Below are 17,061 nucleotides of genomic sequence, written 5' to 3'. Positions count from 1 at the left end.
ATTCTACACCGTTATTTGGAGCTGTTATATGTTCCTTCATCACTGAAGTGATTTGTATCGCAGTCAATTGTGTCATTTCTTTTTTTTTCCCTTTATTTGTTATATGTGTTGTAAAATTTATAAAAATTTCTTTAAAATTAACAAATTATTCAAAAAAAGAGTACAGAACATGTAATACCTCCCTGAACTGTAGGGGGCACTATCAGTGCATGCACTTTAGGAATACAGGGGTTTTACCAGTGAATGCCCATTCTGGTCGGTTCTTCCAGCGCTTGACACGTTTCGCAGATTCCATAGCATTGTATGTTGAGTCTGGTTTCAAGTTACAATGGTCCAGAAAAGACCATTGTATGTTGAGGCCATTGTAAGTTGATAGATCACTGTATTAGTCACTCACTTGTTGTTTTAAGTAAAGGGGATTCCAACCACAACAAGGACCTTCAAAATCTGAATAAAGAAACGTTCAGAAAACCGCACCCTATAATCTGTAACATATGTTCAGCTTGAACAGGTGGGACTGTGACAACTATTCCCTTAAAAGTGTGAGTGTATTATGTGTGTGGTTTCCCGATCGATATGAAATGACGGTCAATCCCATAGCAGATGATATCTGATGATATTCATGACGACCGCGTTTCGGAATACATTGCAGTTCCCGATCACTTTCTGATCCCATCACCAGTTTCAGTAATGCAGGACATTGTTATTTCCCTTTGTCCTTTGGTGTTAACAGCTGACTATTCCGGGGACAGCTGGTGATAGTGTCCCAGAGGTCTGCTCAGACCCTAAAATAACCATTCCAGACATTGCCGAGAGGTTTAATCCCCTCCACACAGAGGACATGAGATGAAAGCATGGACAGCGTGATTGTGTTACTCTCCCTGTGCTTCACAGGTAGGTCCTCACCTGATCCTTCACCGCATGTGTCTATGAATTATAATGTACGTGGGACTAACATACAGGTATCAATTAACCATATCATCACAAGAAAGGAAGTATTCATGTCTGGAATTGTTCTCTCGATCACTAATGCTTGGGAGTTGTGGTCTTGGTCTTCCTTCCACTGTGAATTGTAGCTGCAATCCTGCTGTGCTTTGTTACATGTCATATAATAGTGGCTAATACCTTGTCCCTTAGTTTTAGTATTGGGTTAATATTAGAGCTTATTAAGAGATGGTTTGTAGTGTTACCAAAAAGCAACTAAGAAAAATGAGGAGCAACTAATACAAAGTCATACAAAGTGTGTGTCCCTACAATCACCTACAGTGATAACACTTAACCCCTTAAGGACTCGTTCTTCCATTTTTGCATTTTCATTATTTCCTCATCACCTTCTAAAAATCATAACGCTTTTTATTTTGCACATAAAATTCCATATGATGGCTTATTTTTTGCACCACCAATTCTACTTTGCAGTGACATTAGTCATTTTACAAAAAAAAAAATCCACGGCGAAACGGAAAAAAATAATCATTATGCGACAAAATTGAAGAAAAAATGTCATTTTGTAAATTTTGGGGGCTTCTGTTTCTACGCAGTGCATTTTCCGGTAAAAGTGACACCTTATCATTATTCTGTTAGTCCATACGGTTAAAATGATACCCTACTCATATTGGTTTGATTTTGTCGGACTTCTGAAAAAAATCATAACTACATGCAGGAAAATGTATACGTTAAAAATTCTCATCTTCTGACCCCTATAACTTTATTATTTTTCCGCGTACGGGCCGGTATGAGGACTCATTTTTTGCCCCATGTTCTGAAGTTTTTATCCTTAGCAGCCTGGACCAACCCGGTATGATGTGGGGCCCCATTTTAAATACCGGGACCGGGCGCAGGGCGTACAGGTACGCCCTGCATCCTTAACACTAACACATAAGACCTATGGATAGGATATGCAGTATTATGGGATCTAGCTTTCTCCTAATTAGGGTGAATGTTCGGCACCCAACAGTCATGCCCGGCTTTTCTCTGGATACACCAGGTTGACCCACTATAATGTCTGGGTCCCTAAGTACAGCTAGGAGGCTGGCCCATCTAGTCTGCCTTTATATTATTTCCTTTATAATTGCATCTTAGGATAGATAGATGTTTATCCTAGGAATATTTGCATTCCTTTACCGTGCATTTACCAAGCACAACAGTTGAAAGTTTGCTCCGAGTATGTACTATTCTTTGAGTAAAATTATATTGTCACGATGCCGGCTGGCAGGTAGTGGACCCTCTGTGCCAGAGAGGGATTGGCGTGGACCGTGCTAGTGGACCGGTTCTAAGCCACTACTGGTTTTCACCAGAGCCCGCCGCAAAGCGGGATGGTCTTGCTGCGGCGGTAGTGACCAGGTCGTATCCACTAGCAACGGCTCACCTCTCTGGCTGCTGAAGATAGGCGCGGTACAAGGGAGTAGGCAGAAGCAAGGTCGGACGTAGCAGAAGGTCGGGGCAGGCAGCAAGGATCGTAGTCAGGGGCAACGGCAGAAGGTCTGGAAACACTGGCAAGGGACACACAAGGAACGCTTTCACTGGCACTAAGGCAACAAGATCCGGCAAGGGAGTGCAAGGGAAGTGAGGTAATATAGGGAAGTGCACAGGTGATAACCCTAATTGGAACCACTGCGCCAATCAGCGGCGCAGTGGCCCTTTAAATCGCAGAGACCCGGCGCGCGCGCGCCCTAGGGAGCGGGGCCGCGCGCGCCGGGACAGAACAGACGGGGAGCGAGTCAGGTAGGGGAGCCGGGGTGCGCATCGCGAGCGGGCGCTACCCGCATCGCGAATCGCATCCCGGCTGGCAGCAGGATCGCAGCGCCCCGGGTCAGAGGACGTGACCGGAGCGCTGCAGCGGAGGGGGAGAAGCGAGCGCTCCGGGGAGGAGCGGGAACCCGGAGCGCTCGGCGTAACAGTACCCCCCCCCTTGGGTCTCCCCCTCTTCTTGGAGCCTGAGAACCTGAGGAGCAGACTTTTGTCAAGGATGTTGTCCTCAGGTTCCCAGGATCTCTCTTCAGGGCCACAACCCTCCCAGTCTACTAAAAAAAAATTTTTCCCTCTGACCTTTTTGGCAGCCAAAATCTCCTTGACCGAGAAGACGTCCGAGGAGCCGGAAACAGGAGTGGGAGGAACAGATTTGGGAGAAAAACGGTTGAGGATGAGTGGTTTGAGAAGAGAGACGTGAAAGGCATTAGGGATACGAAGAGAAGGAGGAAGAAGAAGTTTATAAGAGACAGGATTAATTTGACACAAAATTTTGAAAGGACCAAGATAGCGTGGTCCCAACTTGTAGCTAGGGACACGGAAGCGGACATATTTAGCGGAGAGCCATACCTTGTCTCCAGGGGAAAAAACGGGGGGAGCTCTTCTTTTCTTATCTGCGAATCTCTTCATGCGTGAAGAAGCCTGTAAGAGAGAATTTTGGGTCTCTCTCCATATAATGGAAAGGTCACGAGAAATTTCATCCACAGCGGGCAGACCAGAGGGCAAGGGGGTAGGGAGGGGGGGAAGAGGGTGACGGCCGTACACCACGAAAAATGGGGATTTGGAGGAAGATTCAGAGACCCTGAAGTTATACGAGAATTCGGCCCATGGAAGGAGATCTGCCCAGTCATCCTGGCGGGAGGAAACAAAATGTCGCAAATAATCACCCAGGATCTGGTTAATTCTTTCTACTTGTCCATTGGACTGGGGATGATATGCAGAGGAAAAATTTAATTTAATCTTGAGTTGTTTACAGAGAGCTCTCCAGAATTTAGACACGAATTGGACCCCTCTATCCGAAACAATCTGCGTAGGCAACCCGTGAAGACGAAAAATGTGTACAAAAAATTGTTTAGCCAACTGAGGCGCAGAAGGAAGACCAGGAAGAGGGATGAAATGTGCCATTTTGGAGAATCGATCAACGACCACCCAAATAACGGTGTTGCCACGGGAAGGGGGTAAATCCGTAATAAAATCCATACCAATCAGAGACCAAGGCTGTTCGGGGACAGGCAGAGGATGAAGAAAACCAGCGGGCTTCTGGCGAGGAGTCTTATCCCGGGCACAGATAGTGCAGGCTCGCACAAAGTCCCCAACATCCGTCTCCAGAGTCGGCCACCAATAGAAGCGGGAGATGAGTTGCACAGATTTCTTGATGCCCGCATGACCTGCGAGATGGGAGGAGTGGCCCCATTTGAGGATTCCGAGGCGTTGGCGTGGAGAAACAAAGGTCTTTCCTGGAGGAGTCTGCCTGATGGAGGCAGGAGAAGTGGAGATCAGGCAGTCAGGTGGAATGATGTGTTGCGGAGGGAGATCAACTTCTGAGGCATCCGAGGAACGAGAGAGAGCATCGGCCCTAATGTTCTTATCGGCAGGACGAAAGTGAATCTCAAAATTAAATCGGGCAAAGAACAGAGACCACCGGGCCTGGCGAGGATTCAGCCGTTGGGCCGACTGGAGGTAGGAGAGGTTCTTGTGGTCGGTGTAGATAATAACAGGAAATCTTGATCCCTCCAGCAGGTGCCTCCATTCCTCAAGTGCTAATTTAATGGCTAGAAGCTCTCGATCCCCGATGGAGTAGTTCCTCTCCGCTGGAGAGAAGGTCCTAGAGAAAAAACCACAAGTGACAGCATGCCCGGAAGAATTTTTTTGTAGAAGAACAGCTCCAGCTCCTACTGAGGAGGCATCAACCTCCAATAGGAAGGGTTTGGAAGGGTCAGGTCTGGAGAGCACGGGAGCCGAAGAAAAGGCAGACTTGAGTCGTTTAAAGGAGTCCTCTGCTTGAGGAGGCCAAGACTTGGGATCAGCATTTTTCTTGGTTAAAGCCACGATAGGAGCCACAATGGTAGAAAAATGTGGAATAAATTGCCTGTAATAATTGGCGAACCCCAAAAAGCGTTGGATAGCACGGAGTCCGGAGGGGCGTGGCCAATTTAAGACGGCAGAGAGTTTGTCGGGATCCATCTGTAGTCCCTGGCCAGAGACCAAATATCCTAGAAAAGGAAGAGATTGGCATTCAAACAGACATTTCTCAATTTTGGCATAGAGTTGGTTGTCACGAAGTCTCTGAAGAACCATACGGACATGCTGGCGGTGTTCTTCTAGATTGGCAGAAAAAATTAGGATATCGTCCAGATATACCACAACACAGGAGTATAACAGATCACGAAAAATTTCATTGACAAAGTCTTGGAAGACGGCAGGGGCATTGCACAGTCCAAAGGGCATGACCAGATACTCAAAGTGTCCATCTCTGGTGTTAAATGCCGTTTTCCACTCGTCCCCCTCTCTGATGCGGATGAGGTTATAGGCGCCTCTTAAGTCCAATTTAGTGAAGATGTGGGCACCTTGGAGGCGATCAAAGAGTTCAGAGATGAGGGGTAAGGGGTAGCGGTTCTTAACCGTGATTTTATTAAGACCGCGGTAGTCAATGCAAGGACGTAGGGAGCCATCTTTTTTGGACACAAAGAAAAATCCGGCTCCGGCAGGAGAGGAGGATTTACGGATAAAGCCCTTTTTTAGATTCTCCTGGACGTATTCGGACATGGCAAGAGTCTCTGGGGCAGAGAGAGGATAAATTCTGCCCCGGGGTGGAGTAGTACCCGGGAGGAGGTCGATAGGGCAATCATAAGGCCTGTGAGGAGGTAGAGTCTCAGCTTGTTTTTTGCAGAAAACATCCGCGAAGTCCATATAGGCCTTAGGGAGACCGGTTACTGGAGGAACCACAGAGTTACGGCAAGGGTTATTGGGAACCGGTTTTAGACAGTTCTTAGAACAAGAGGACCCCCAACTCTTGATCTCCCCAGTGGACCAATCCAGGGTTGGGGAATGAAGTTGAAGCCAGGGAAGTCCAAGGAGAATCTCCGAGGTGCAATTGGGGAGGACCAAAAGTTCAATCCTCTCATGATGAGATCCGATGCTCATAAGAAGGGGCTCCGTGCGGAAACGTATGGCACAGTCCAATCTTTCATTATTTACACAATTGATGTAGAGGGGTCTGGCGAGACTGGTCACTGGGATGTTGAACCTGTTGACGAGAGAGGCCAAAATAAAATTTCCTGCAGATCCAGAGTCCAAGAAGGCCACTGTAGAGAAGGAGAAGGCAGAGGCAGACATCCGCACAGGCACAGTAAGACGTGGAGAAGCAGAGTAGACATCAAGGACTGTCTCACCTTTGTGCGGAGTCAGCGTACGTCTTTCCAGGCGGGGAGGACGGATAGGACAATCCCTCAGGAAGTGTTCGGTACTAGCACAGTACAGGCAGAGGTTCTCCATACGGCGTCGTGTCCTCTCTTGAGGTGTCAGGCGAGACCGGTCGACCTGCATAGCCTCCACGGCGGGAGGCACAGGAACAGATTGCAGGGTACCAGAGGAGAGAGGAGCCGAGGAGACGAAACGCCTCGTGCGAACAGAGTCCATATCTTGACGGAGTTCCTGACGCCTTTCAGAAAAACGCATGTCAATGCGAGTGGCTAGGTGAATAAGTTCATGTAGATTAGCAGGAATTTCTCGTGCGGCCAGAACATCTTTAATGTTGCTGGATAGGCCTTTTTTGAAGGTCGCGCAGAGGGCCTCATTATTCCAGGACAATTCTGAAGCAAGTGTACGGAATTGTACGGCATACTCGCCAACGGAAGAATTACCCTGGACCAGGTTCAACAGGGCAGTCTCAGCAGAAGAGGCTCGGGCAGGTTCCTCAAAGACACTTCGGATTTCCGAGAAGAAGGAGTGTACAGAGGCAGTGACGGGGTCATTGCGGTCCCAGAGCGGTGTGGCCCATGACAGGGCTTTTCCGGACAGAAGACTGACTACGAAAGCCACCTTAGACCTTTCAGTGGGAAACAGGTCCGACATCATCTCCAGATGCAGGGAACACTGGGAAAGGAAGCCACGGCAAAACTTAGAGTCCCCATCAAATTTATCCGGCAAGGATAAGCGTATCCCAGGAGCGGCCACTCGCTGCGGAGGAGGTGCAGGAGCTGGCGGAGGAGATGACTGCTGAAGCTGTGGTAGCAACTGTTGTAGCATAACGGTCAGTTGAGACAGCTGTTGGCCTTGTTGCGCAATCTGTTGTGACTGCTGGGCGACCACCGTGGTGAGGTCAGCGACAACTGGCAGAGGAACTTCAGCGGGATCCATGGCCGGATCTACTGTCACGATGCCGGCTGGCAGGTAGTGGACCCTCTGTGCCAGAGAGGGATTGGCGTGGACCGTGCTAGTGGACCGGTTCTAAGCCACTACTGGTTTTCACCAGAGCCCGCCGCAAAGCGGGATGGTCTTGCTGCGGCGGTAGTGACCAGGTCGTATCCACTAGCAACGGCTCACCTCTCTGGCTGCTGAAGATAGGCGCGGTACAAGGGAGTAGGCAGAAGCAAGGTCGGACGTAGCAGAAGGTCGGGGCAGGCAGCAAGGATCGTAGTCAGGGGCAACGGCAGAAGGTCTGGAAACACTGGCAAGGGACACACAAGGAACGCTTTCACTGGCACTAAGGCAACAAGATCCGGCAAGGGAGTGCAAGGGAAGTGAGGTAATATAGGGAAGTGCACAGGTGATAACCCTAATTGGAACCACTGCGCCAATCAGCGGCGCAGTGGCCCTTTAAATCGCAGAGACCCGGCGCGCGCGCGCCCTAGGGAGCGGGGCCGCGCGCGCCGGGACAGAACAGACGGGGAGCGAGTCAGGTAGGGGAGCCGGGGTGCGCATCGCGAGCGGGCGCTACCCGCATCGCGAATCGCATCCCGGCTGGCAGCAGGATCGCAGCGCCCCGGGTCAGAGGACGTGACCGGAGCGCTGCAGCGGAGGGGGAGAAGCGAGCGCTCCGGGGAGGAGCGGGAACCCGGAGCGCTCGGCGTAACATATATTTTCTGGCATTGCTTCTGATCTTATCCCCAACTAACCTCCCATTGTGCCCCTTGTTCTTGCGTTTAGTTTCTTATGAAGAAATAAGTGCTACAGATCCTTGATGCTAGTCATGGGTGGAGGGTCCAGTAGTTTTATCCCCACCAATTATACATTTATGGCATATCCTATAAATATGTCACACATTACAGTGGTGGTATAACCCCTTAAAGCATTGCTTTACCTTCATGGCTTATGAAGCAGCACAGCCGTAGTGCTGTAAAAGAATAGTGATCATTCCTTATAAGCAAAATATATCTGAATTAGTATATAAACAATGGAGTGAAATAGTTTGTACAGTTTTAAATAAAAATAAAACTTTTTTTTAAAGAAAAGACTAAAATAAAACACAAAGAACAAAAAAGGCATATGAGGACGAACCTAATCCAGGGCGGTCCAAAAAGGGCATCACAAAACAGCATTGGTATACAGTAAACATACAGAGATATAGTCAAACAAGGCAATAATAGCAATGTCAATACAACAGCTATTGATGGATAGGAGGAAAACTAAGAGATACTAATATTAAGTGATACATAGCAATAATCGTGACCTGCATAATTCACTTTCTTTGGCTTCTGAATGCTAAACTCTGGGGGGTTTAAAGCAGTGTTCTCATAGATATCTTTATAGCTGACATTTGGGATATGTTGCAGATATTACCCTAAAATATTACTCGGCTTTGTCCAGTAATGCTAGTGTGTGAAAGTGCTGTTCATATCATGTTTTAGTTGTATGTCACTGGTATACATAAAAAATGAATTCCAATGTATACTGTGGCATACCTGCAGCATAGCCATAGGGTTCAATAGACCAAACATATATATACACCTGTGTATAGACGCAATATATATGTCAGTCTCCCAGAAATAGACACAAAAGGGAATGCATTGTTGCACCATGTTATTTTAAGGTGAACAGTCGACCACATGCAGCTAAAATGCGTCAGCCAATTTACTACTGAAGTATAAGCTGCAGTGTGGTTTTACCCTTATTCTTATTTAGACTTCATGAGATCTAAAATGTGGAATCAGATTATAGGGGGTAGGGGGATTTAGTAATTCATCTGTGCCGTTTTTTTTGAGCAAATGTAATTTGCCACATGCCATAATTTCAACAATTTGCATCAATTTACTCCTATTGATACCATTTACATGTGGGCATTGGGTAAGTTGTAACATACCCTAGTGGGTGGTTATGATAAAGGTCTCATGCCAGACCCCACGTGGTGCAAACATCTCCCAGCAAACTAACAAAAAAAGGACACAAATAAAAAGTATCTAACAGGAGGGTCTAAAATATAACTTATATTGGTCAATTAAAACCCAAACGAAAATGCTGTGTATATGATGTCCTGTCACCCACAAAACTAAATCAAAATACTACAGATCAAATGCAGATGTGGTCACCAATTCACAAGGTCATGTTCTCAATTCTCAGAACTTGTATAACACAACCGGACTCTGCAGGGCTCGGCCAGCCTAGAAAAACCTCACAAAATATACCGCAAAATATACCACAAATATACCGCAAACGCATTTCTCTTACTAAGTAATAAGCAAGGTCTTCAGGGAGGTAATTGTTGTTATGTAACATTCCTGTAGAAATATAAAGTCATTGTCATTCTAAAAAGCATTGTCTCTATCATTTCCATCCTAGCTGTCTTATGCCACAATGAGGAGGAGAAGCTTCTCAGTCATTTGATGAAGAATTACAACAGGGACTTGCGTCCTGCGAAGAAAGATTCAGACATTATCAGTGTCAGCCTAAAATTAACCCTTACAAATCTCATCTCACTGGTATGTGCTGTCCTGAATACAAGTACTATTAGCTGTCACACATTACTTACATGTTGTCCTGTTTTACATATCCCAGATTATAAACTTTGCAGCCTTAAAAGAGTTTTTTTTTAATTTTTATTGTTGCTTAGTACTTATTATGGTCCAAAAAAAAACACTTTCACCATAATTTGCTATTTTAAGAAAAGGTTTAGTTTGTGTTCTACCCCCTCATATATCAGTAAAGTCTGTCAGAGAAATCATTTTGTGTTAGGCTTCTTATCGGCCTTTGTTTTATCTTCTAAAGGAGCTTCAACCATAAGGTGACTTTAGTACTTACCTGCCAGATAGTAATGGACATGCTTAGGAAAGATCTGTGCTTGTCCTGGGACAAGTTGTGAGTCCACCATAATGCTGCAGCTTCTTTTGTGAAATGGATATTTCCTTTTGGAGTTCCCTCCCTCTAATTGCAAGTCCCAGTATTCCTTGTTTGTAAGTGTGAGGTCACTTTTCTCCCTCACCCCACCCTTTGCAGTACAGCTGAGCTATGCATGTTGTTCATGAAACTACATTTCCCTGCAGCGCTGTGAAGTACAATCTCCTTCCCACCCAGTGGTCGCTCCACTCGTTGAAGCAGACAGGCTCCTTTTAACACCAGACTAGTGATGTAATGTCTCTGGCCGCACTAAAATCTGGGAAAACCTAAGACAAAACTAATTTTGTATGCTGTTAAAAATAAACATCGGGGCAAAGATCACATGAAAATTGTGAAACCAGCAATCAAACACAGGTACAGACACTATATTATGAACTACACTAACTTGCCACTGTAGCATAGTCAAATAAACAAAAATTCCTGGAATATCCCTTTAATACCGCACATATTTTGTGACGTTGGCATCCCAGGAGAATGGGATGTGGAAGTATACCCCAGCATGTCCCTATCTCAGAACTGCTTCTCAGGTGAATGATACTGAAAACAGAACACGTAGAACATAAACCAAACTTTTTTCTTGCTTAAAGGGGTACCCGGCCCCTAGACATCTTATGCCCTATCCAAAAGATAGGGGATAAGTTGTCTGATCGCAGGGGTCCGGCCACTGGGGACCCGCACGATCTCCGCTGCGGCACCCTAGACATCTGGTGCACGGAGCTCTGGTATCAGATGACTGACGATGTAGGGCAGAGGCTCCTGACATCACAGTCAAGCCCCGTTTGTGACGTCACGGCCATGCCCGCTCAATGCAAGTCTATGGGAGGGGGCGTGATGGCCGTCACGCCCCCTCCCATAGACTTGCATTGAGGGGACGTGGCCATGACATTACAAGTGGGCATGGCTGTGACGTCATGAGCCACCATCGCTGCACCCGACACCCTAGACGAATGCCGGGTGCAGCAGGGAGATCGCGGGGGTCCCCAGCGGCAGGACTCCCGCAATCTGACATCTTATCCCCTATGCTTTGGATAGGGGATAAGCTGTTTAGGGGAGGAGAACCCCTTTAAATACATTTGCAGAAAGCTTTTTTTGTAAAAAAATAAATAAAACATTTACATACACTTGATTTATAAGCCTTTCTTAGTCTCTGTTAGCATATGTGTACACAAGAAAGAAAACACATTACAGTAATACTTACTGTATAGTAAGTTACAGAAAATTACAGTAATACTTAGGGTAGCCTCATATTTTTGCTGAGTGTTTTGACCTTTTGACTGTGTTGTGGTTTTAAATGTGGATTGGCCGTGTCCTTGATTCCATTTTTCACATAGGACACTAGCAGAATAAGAAACAGGTCACTTATTCCAGTGTATTTGAAATAGGTGTCAAATTCCCTTTAATCTTTCCACTTTAGGTTTAATATTTTATTTCCATTCCCATTACAGAATGAAAAAAGAGAAGCCTTGACCACCAATGTCTGGGTTGAAATGGTAAGTATGTTAAATGAGAAGACATAGTGACAAGAAGTGTCCCCATGTGACCTTTGTATTTTTTCTGGATTGTTAGTCATTGACTAGCTTGCTGACCACATTAATGAACTGAGATAGAATATTAACTATGGGCTTATATTAACCTCCACTATTGTACATATTAACTTCCACATGTGATCCTTTCTTCTACTGTTCTTTCAGCAATGGAAAGATTATCGTCTGAGCTGGAACCCTGAAGAATATGGCGGCATTAACACCACACGTATTCCCTCCACCATGGTGTGGCTTCCAGAAATAGGCCTAGAAAACAAGTTAGTAATATCCAAGACCACCCAGACAAGTACAACAAGTGTTGTGGATTTTGTGGTGTTTAATTCACTAGATGGTTTCTTCATCACAGCACTCCATGGACACATGACGCAAGAATTTTTCATATATTTTCACTTAAACAGGATTAGAATTTCTTAAAGGGGATGTCCAGTTGACAAAGCTCCTTTTCATATATTGTAGTAGGAAATTCTGTGTTAATAGAGGAGGTCATTAGTTCAGGAGCAGAAAGTTGGTCAGAGCAGTAAGTGACTACATGAAATGTCTGACTGTCTCTCACTCTCACTCTGAAGGACCTTTTGGGTCCATTTACATTACACCCCCCAGCGACCTCCTGGCTCTACCCTGGAGCGGTGCGTCACGACCCACGCACAAAGCAGGGTCCGCCGCGCCCCCTCCATATATCTCTATGGGAGAGCCGTTTGGCTATCTTCGTCTCTCCCATATGGATAAGGGATAAGTTTTTATCTATGAGACCACTCCTTTGGGCTGTGAATAATGCTACTGTTCTCCTATGGAGACACTCTTGGGATAACTGATAACTTACTGCCAGGTTGCAGTCAATCTTTGGGGGTTTCAGCAGGAGTAGCCTTTGTGGTTAGTTTATTGTAAAGTGGCCCTTCTAAGTAGGCACTGTCCAAAGGGAAGATCTGCATTGTCTCTTGGAATTAAAACTTCAATATAAAATACATAATAAATAACACTTATTAAGAACACTCAATGACAGTAAAACAAATGATTTCCAAACTTACTTAAAGTGTACCTGTCAGATCCCCCCCTCCCCCCCAAAAAAATACAATAAACTGTTATATGTTGCTCAGTACCTTATTATGATCAATTACATTAAATTTTTTGTGTCTACGACCTATATTTCTCTCAGAATTACCTTTATTTACTTGCCATCATTGCTCAGTGAGTTTTCTGTCCATGCAGAAGCATGGGGCATGTCCCTCTCTTCTCCTCACTGCGATGACTCTTCCCCCTCCCTCCCTCTGCTCTGACTCACAGAGGGCCGGGAGAAAGCACAGCAGCTCTGGACCTTCCTGCAGCCCTGTCAATCACTCATGGTGTCCACTTTTTTTGACTGTCTTTTTCCGTATGAAATACCAAAATTTTTCTGATAAAAGCAATTGCAAAACATACTGCTTTTGCATGCTTTATAACATATGAAAAGTTGTATCAAATTGTATCTGACAGCGCCCATATAACTAAATATTTACAGCATCTGTGAAACTTCCTTTTAAACTTCAGCAGCCACTATGCAACTACCTAAATATCATTCACTCTATGTGATATCCAGGACTTGGGGGTTTCCTTTGGAGACACAAGTGATCTGACAAAATGGGGGATCCTAGGAGAGATCTGTTCTGGGGCAGGAATTCAGTCTTGATCCCACTATAATGGTATGTTCACACGAGTGGACCCACAGCGTATTTTACGCTGCAGATTCGCCGCTGAAGGACTGCTGCATGGTGGCTTTACATGTGCCTGCTCTGAGTGGCAATGTGCGAGTTGCCGCGCATATACGGTGTACTCACACACATCGCGGCCGCTTTCCCTGCTCCACGAGCTAGGTCGAGAGCTGCTGCGATATGCAAGTATACTGCGCATGCATGCTGCGACTCGCGCATGCAGTGCGTCTGCTCGTAGCGGCGTATTGCTGCTCCGTCAGGCACATGTAAAGCCACCATGCAGGGGTCCTTCAGCAGCGGATCTGCAGTGTAAAATATGCTGTGGGTCCGCTAGTGTGAACGTACCCTTAGGATGTGTATGCCCCACACTAGATCTTTTTCTAACACTGCTTTAGCCCACATCTGTGTGAATATAGTTATTTACTGACCATCATTTGCTTCAACTGCAAAGGTGAAAAAGTGTGAAAAAATAAGAAAATGTATTGTGGAAGATATTCTAAATAAATGTGGTAACAATTTCTTTCTCTTAATGTGCAGTGTAGATGGCATCTTTAACATTGCTCTGTATGCCAACACCTTGGTTTCTTTTGATGGTTCCGTCTACTGGCTCCCTCCTGCCATCTATCAAAGCAATTGCCCCATTGTCGTCACATATTTCCCATTTGATTGGCAGAACTGTTCCATGGTCTTTCAGTAAGTATATCTAGATTTCTATAGAATTTCGAAATAGTATCAAAGGGAACATGTCATAAAAATATATGAGACCAAAAATAAAACACATAGCAAAAAGTCCCTACATGTACTTCATAACACAGGGTGAATCATCAGATGGAGATTTTGTTAAGTGTGGTAAGGAATTACTGGATGGAGTGGGGGCCCACCCTTCTCTCCCCACTCCAGCAACACAGGCACTAAAAAAAACGGGTTTTATACAAACCCGAATTGCAGAGACGTCTGCATAGACCACTGCTGAACATTTCCCTGGTTGCTTTTTAAATGACAGAAGTGAGGACCCTTGGGCACACATAGACCCCGTCCACTACTTCTCCAGACACTCTGTCACTATATATATATATATATATATATATATATATATATATCTTATATGCAGACAAGAAGCATATTGCAGAGGCCATTTGTAAAACATATTTGGTCCAGTACATTTTCTGAAGTACATTGATCTTTACATCTAGTTGTGCTTTGTTGCTGACAGACGTACAAGCAAATACAGAATGAATAGTAATCTTGTGCATCATTATTACTCTCTTAATACCATCCAATAGTTAAATATTACTCTTTACTTAGGTCCCAGACATACAGTGCCAATGAAATTGAATTACTCCTGACAGAGAACGAAGGGAAGACAATAGAATGGATTGAAATAGATCCGGAAGCATTCACAGGTACAAAGTAATATACAGAAAGAGTATCTATATAACTCAGGCTATGTCCCCAAACTGGTGTGGAGTACCCCTTTAAGCCTTAAAAATTGATCCCAAAAGTAGTTTTTGGGTGCGTTCACACATGCGTATTTACTGCTGCAGATCTGCTTCAGCAGATTTTGCTACCCATTGTAGTCAATGGGCAGCAAAATCTGCAGCAGCAAATATGTACGTGTGAACGCACCCTTTAAGACGTTTTTGCTTTTGATCAATTTTTTTCATTAATTCCATTAATCCATTTCTGGGCTGTTTTTGAGCTTTAATAGCTGTTTTATGGCCCATACAAATGGCCCAAAATACAGCATTCTGTTCCGGAATTAGTGGGTTTATGGTTCGTTTGACAAATCGAAGAATCAGTCACATTGGCGTGAACTTATTTTTAATACTAGGACTTACTCCTAGTATTAGAATCAGGTGATGGGTGGGATTATACAATCAGGGCTGTGAATGTTTTACATTGAGAGGCATGCATGCCTAATACGCATGGCTGACTGTATAACTCCGCCCACCACTTAATAGTCACTCCCATTATTAAAATTAAGTTCATCTATCTGACTAATTTCCTAAATTGTCAGACAAATATTAATATCTCAGGAACAGAAGGGTGTATACAGAAACTGTAAAAAGGTATGTGTTTAGGGTACCCTAAACTATGTTATGATAATGCAATCGTTGGCCACAGGGCTTCTTTAAAGTAGGATTTTCAGCCTGTACATGATAATTTCATAGTATTTCAGTCAAAAGAACTGCTGCAAATTTTAGAAACATAGTGACCATTCTTACTTCATTTCTAGAAAATGGGGAATGGGCAATAAAACACATGCCAGCCAAGAAGATCATAGACCATCGGCATACTCCAGATGACATCAGTTACCAGGCCATCGTCTTCTATCTTGTCATCCAGAGGAAGCCTCTCTTCTACATCATCAACATCATTGTCCCCTGTGTACTCATTTCATTTGTCAGTGTCCTGGTGTATTTCCTCCCTGCCAAAGGTATCAGTCAGTATTAGTCTCTAATTATGAGCAGTGCCGTTGACTTAGACTGTTTGCGTTGTTTAATTCAATTGTGTTGAAGCTATATCAGAAGCAAAACTTGCCTAAATAGTGAGTAACATTTATTAAAATGGGAAAAATATAAATATAAATCTGCAACAAAATCTGCTATAATTGGTGCAGATTTCCTTGAAATTTTCCTTGCAGATTGTTTGGAAATTTTCTGTTTCAGTTCAAATAAATCTGCATTATTTTTCTTTTTTCAAGCTGGAGGTCAGAAGTGCACAGTTTCTATCAACATCCTGCTGGCCCAGACTGTGTTTCTCTTCTTGATAGCCAAAAAAATTCCAGAAACCTCCACAGCTGTGCCGCTCATAGTAAAGTAAGTGTCACCTTCAGTATCTGCTTTAGATTTATATAATTTAGTTCATTAGATATATTGCGATACTTGGATCATATTCATCTTTTTATTGTTTAGTATGCCCGATACCCAGCTTTCCACATTACCAGAGGAGGATGTAAACATGTGTCATTGATAAGTTGTGTGACCAGATTCTGAACAAGGACAGCGGGCGTGATACCTGCGGCAACAGCCGTTTCTTGCATCACTACGCTGATATTGCTTCTGCTGTCCTTGTTCATGATTTTACTACTGCACATTTGTTATCTGCACTTTTGAATAAAGAGATGAAGAATTTTGCATATGGGTGAGTGCAATTGTTTCTACTCTTGAAACTGTCAGTATATACATATCTATATGTCAATTTGCACCCCCATTGGAAACTGCAGACTGTACCGCTGCTGATTAGCGGTTCAGGTGTGTAATTTTTATTTGGTGACCACCTTAGTCATGACTTTGTATGCAGCTATACTGGAGCTCCCTGGTGCCTGTGTGAAGGTGGCTGTACTCACTTGCTGAAGACTGCAATAATCTATGACCTTTTATGGCGAAGCCACGGGGTGTCTCGGGGTGCAATGGAAGGATTAAGATGGGGCAGATGTTGTAGCCCAGGAGGAATGTGTTATTAACCCCTAAATGTTCGTGACGCCAGTGCGTGGTTTTCCCGCTAACCACCCGAACGGTAGTACCGCTATCCCAATGTTAGGCAGGGCAATAATAGTCCAAGACCAGGTTAGGGTTAATGGTAGCTATACTGAGGTAGACAGATGGAAATAGTCTTTACAGCTAGGGCAGGATCCCAGAGAGTTGGCCAGTAACACAGAAGGACCTCGCAGCTTTCTGGGACTTGTAGTGACTTTCATAGACTTTGGTTCAGCCACACAGACTAAAATAGACTTGACTTTAGACTTGACTGGG

At 44.7% G+C, this 17,061-nt stretch overlaps 1 protein-coding gene across 1 annotated transcript in view; it reads left to right on the top strand.

The window, feature by feature from the left end:
• Positions 1-854: 854 nt before the first annotated feature.
• The window catches only part of CHRNG (cholinergic receptor nicotinic gamma subunit), a 32,351-nt gene continuing 16,144 nt past the window's right edge, over positions 855-17,061 (top strand). Inside the window, exons 1-8 of the mRNA XM_056563567.1 lie at positions 855-894; positions 9,523-9,662; positions 11,523-11,567; positions 11,769-11,878; positions 13,844-13,999; positions 14,612-14,709; positions 15,543-15,743; positions 16,011-16,125. Of these exons, the coding sequence (XP_056419542.1) occupies positions 855-894; positions 9,523-9,662; positions 11,523-11,567; positions 11,769-11,878; positions 13,844-13,999; positions 14,612-14,709; positions 15,543-15,743; positions 16,011-16,125 (905 nt within the window). The remainder of the gene's footprint in view (positions 895-9,522; positions 9,663-11,522; positions 11,568-11,768; positions 11,879-13,843; positions 14,000-14,611; positions 14,710-15,542; positions 15,744-16,010; positions 16,126-17,061) is intronic.

The sequence above is a fragment of the Hyla sarda genome, chromosome 3 (assembly GCF_029499605.1).
Source record: "Hyla sarda isolate aHylSar1 chromosome 3, aHylSar1.hap1, whole genome shotgun sequence".
Classification (NCBI taxonomy): Eukaryota; Metazoa; Chordata; class Amphibia; order Anura; family Hylidae; genus Hyla; species Hyla sarda.
Note: the sequence above shows the minus strand (reverse complement) of the source record. Positions and strands in the feature narration are given on the sequence as shown.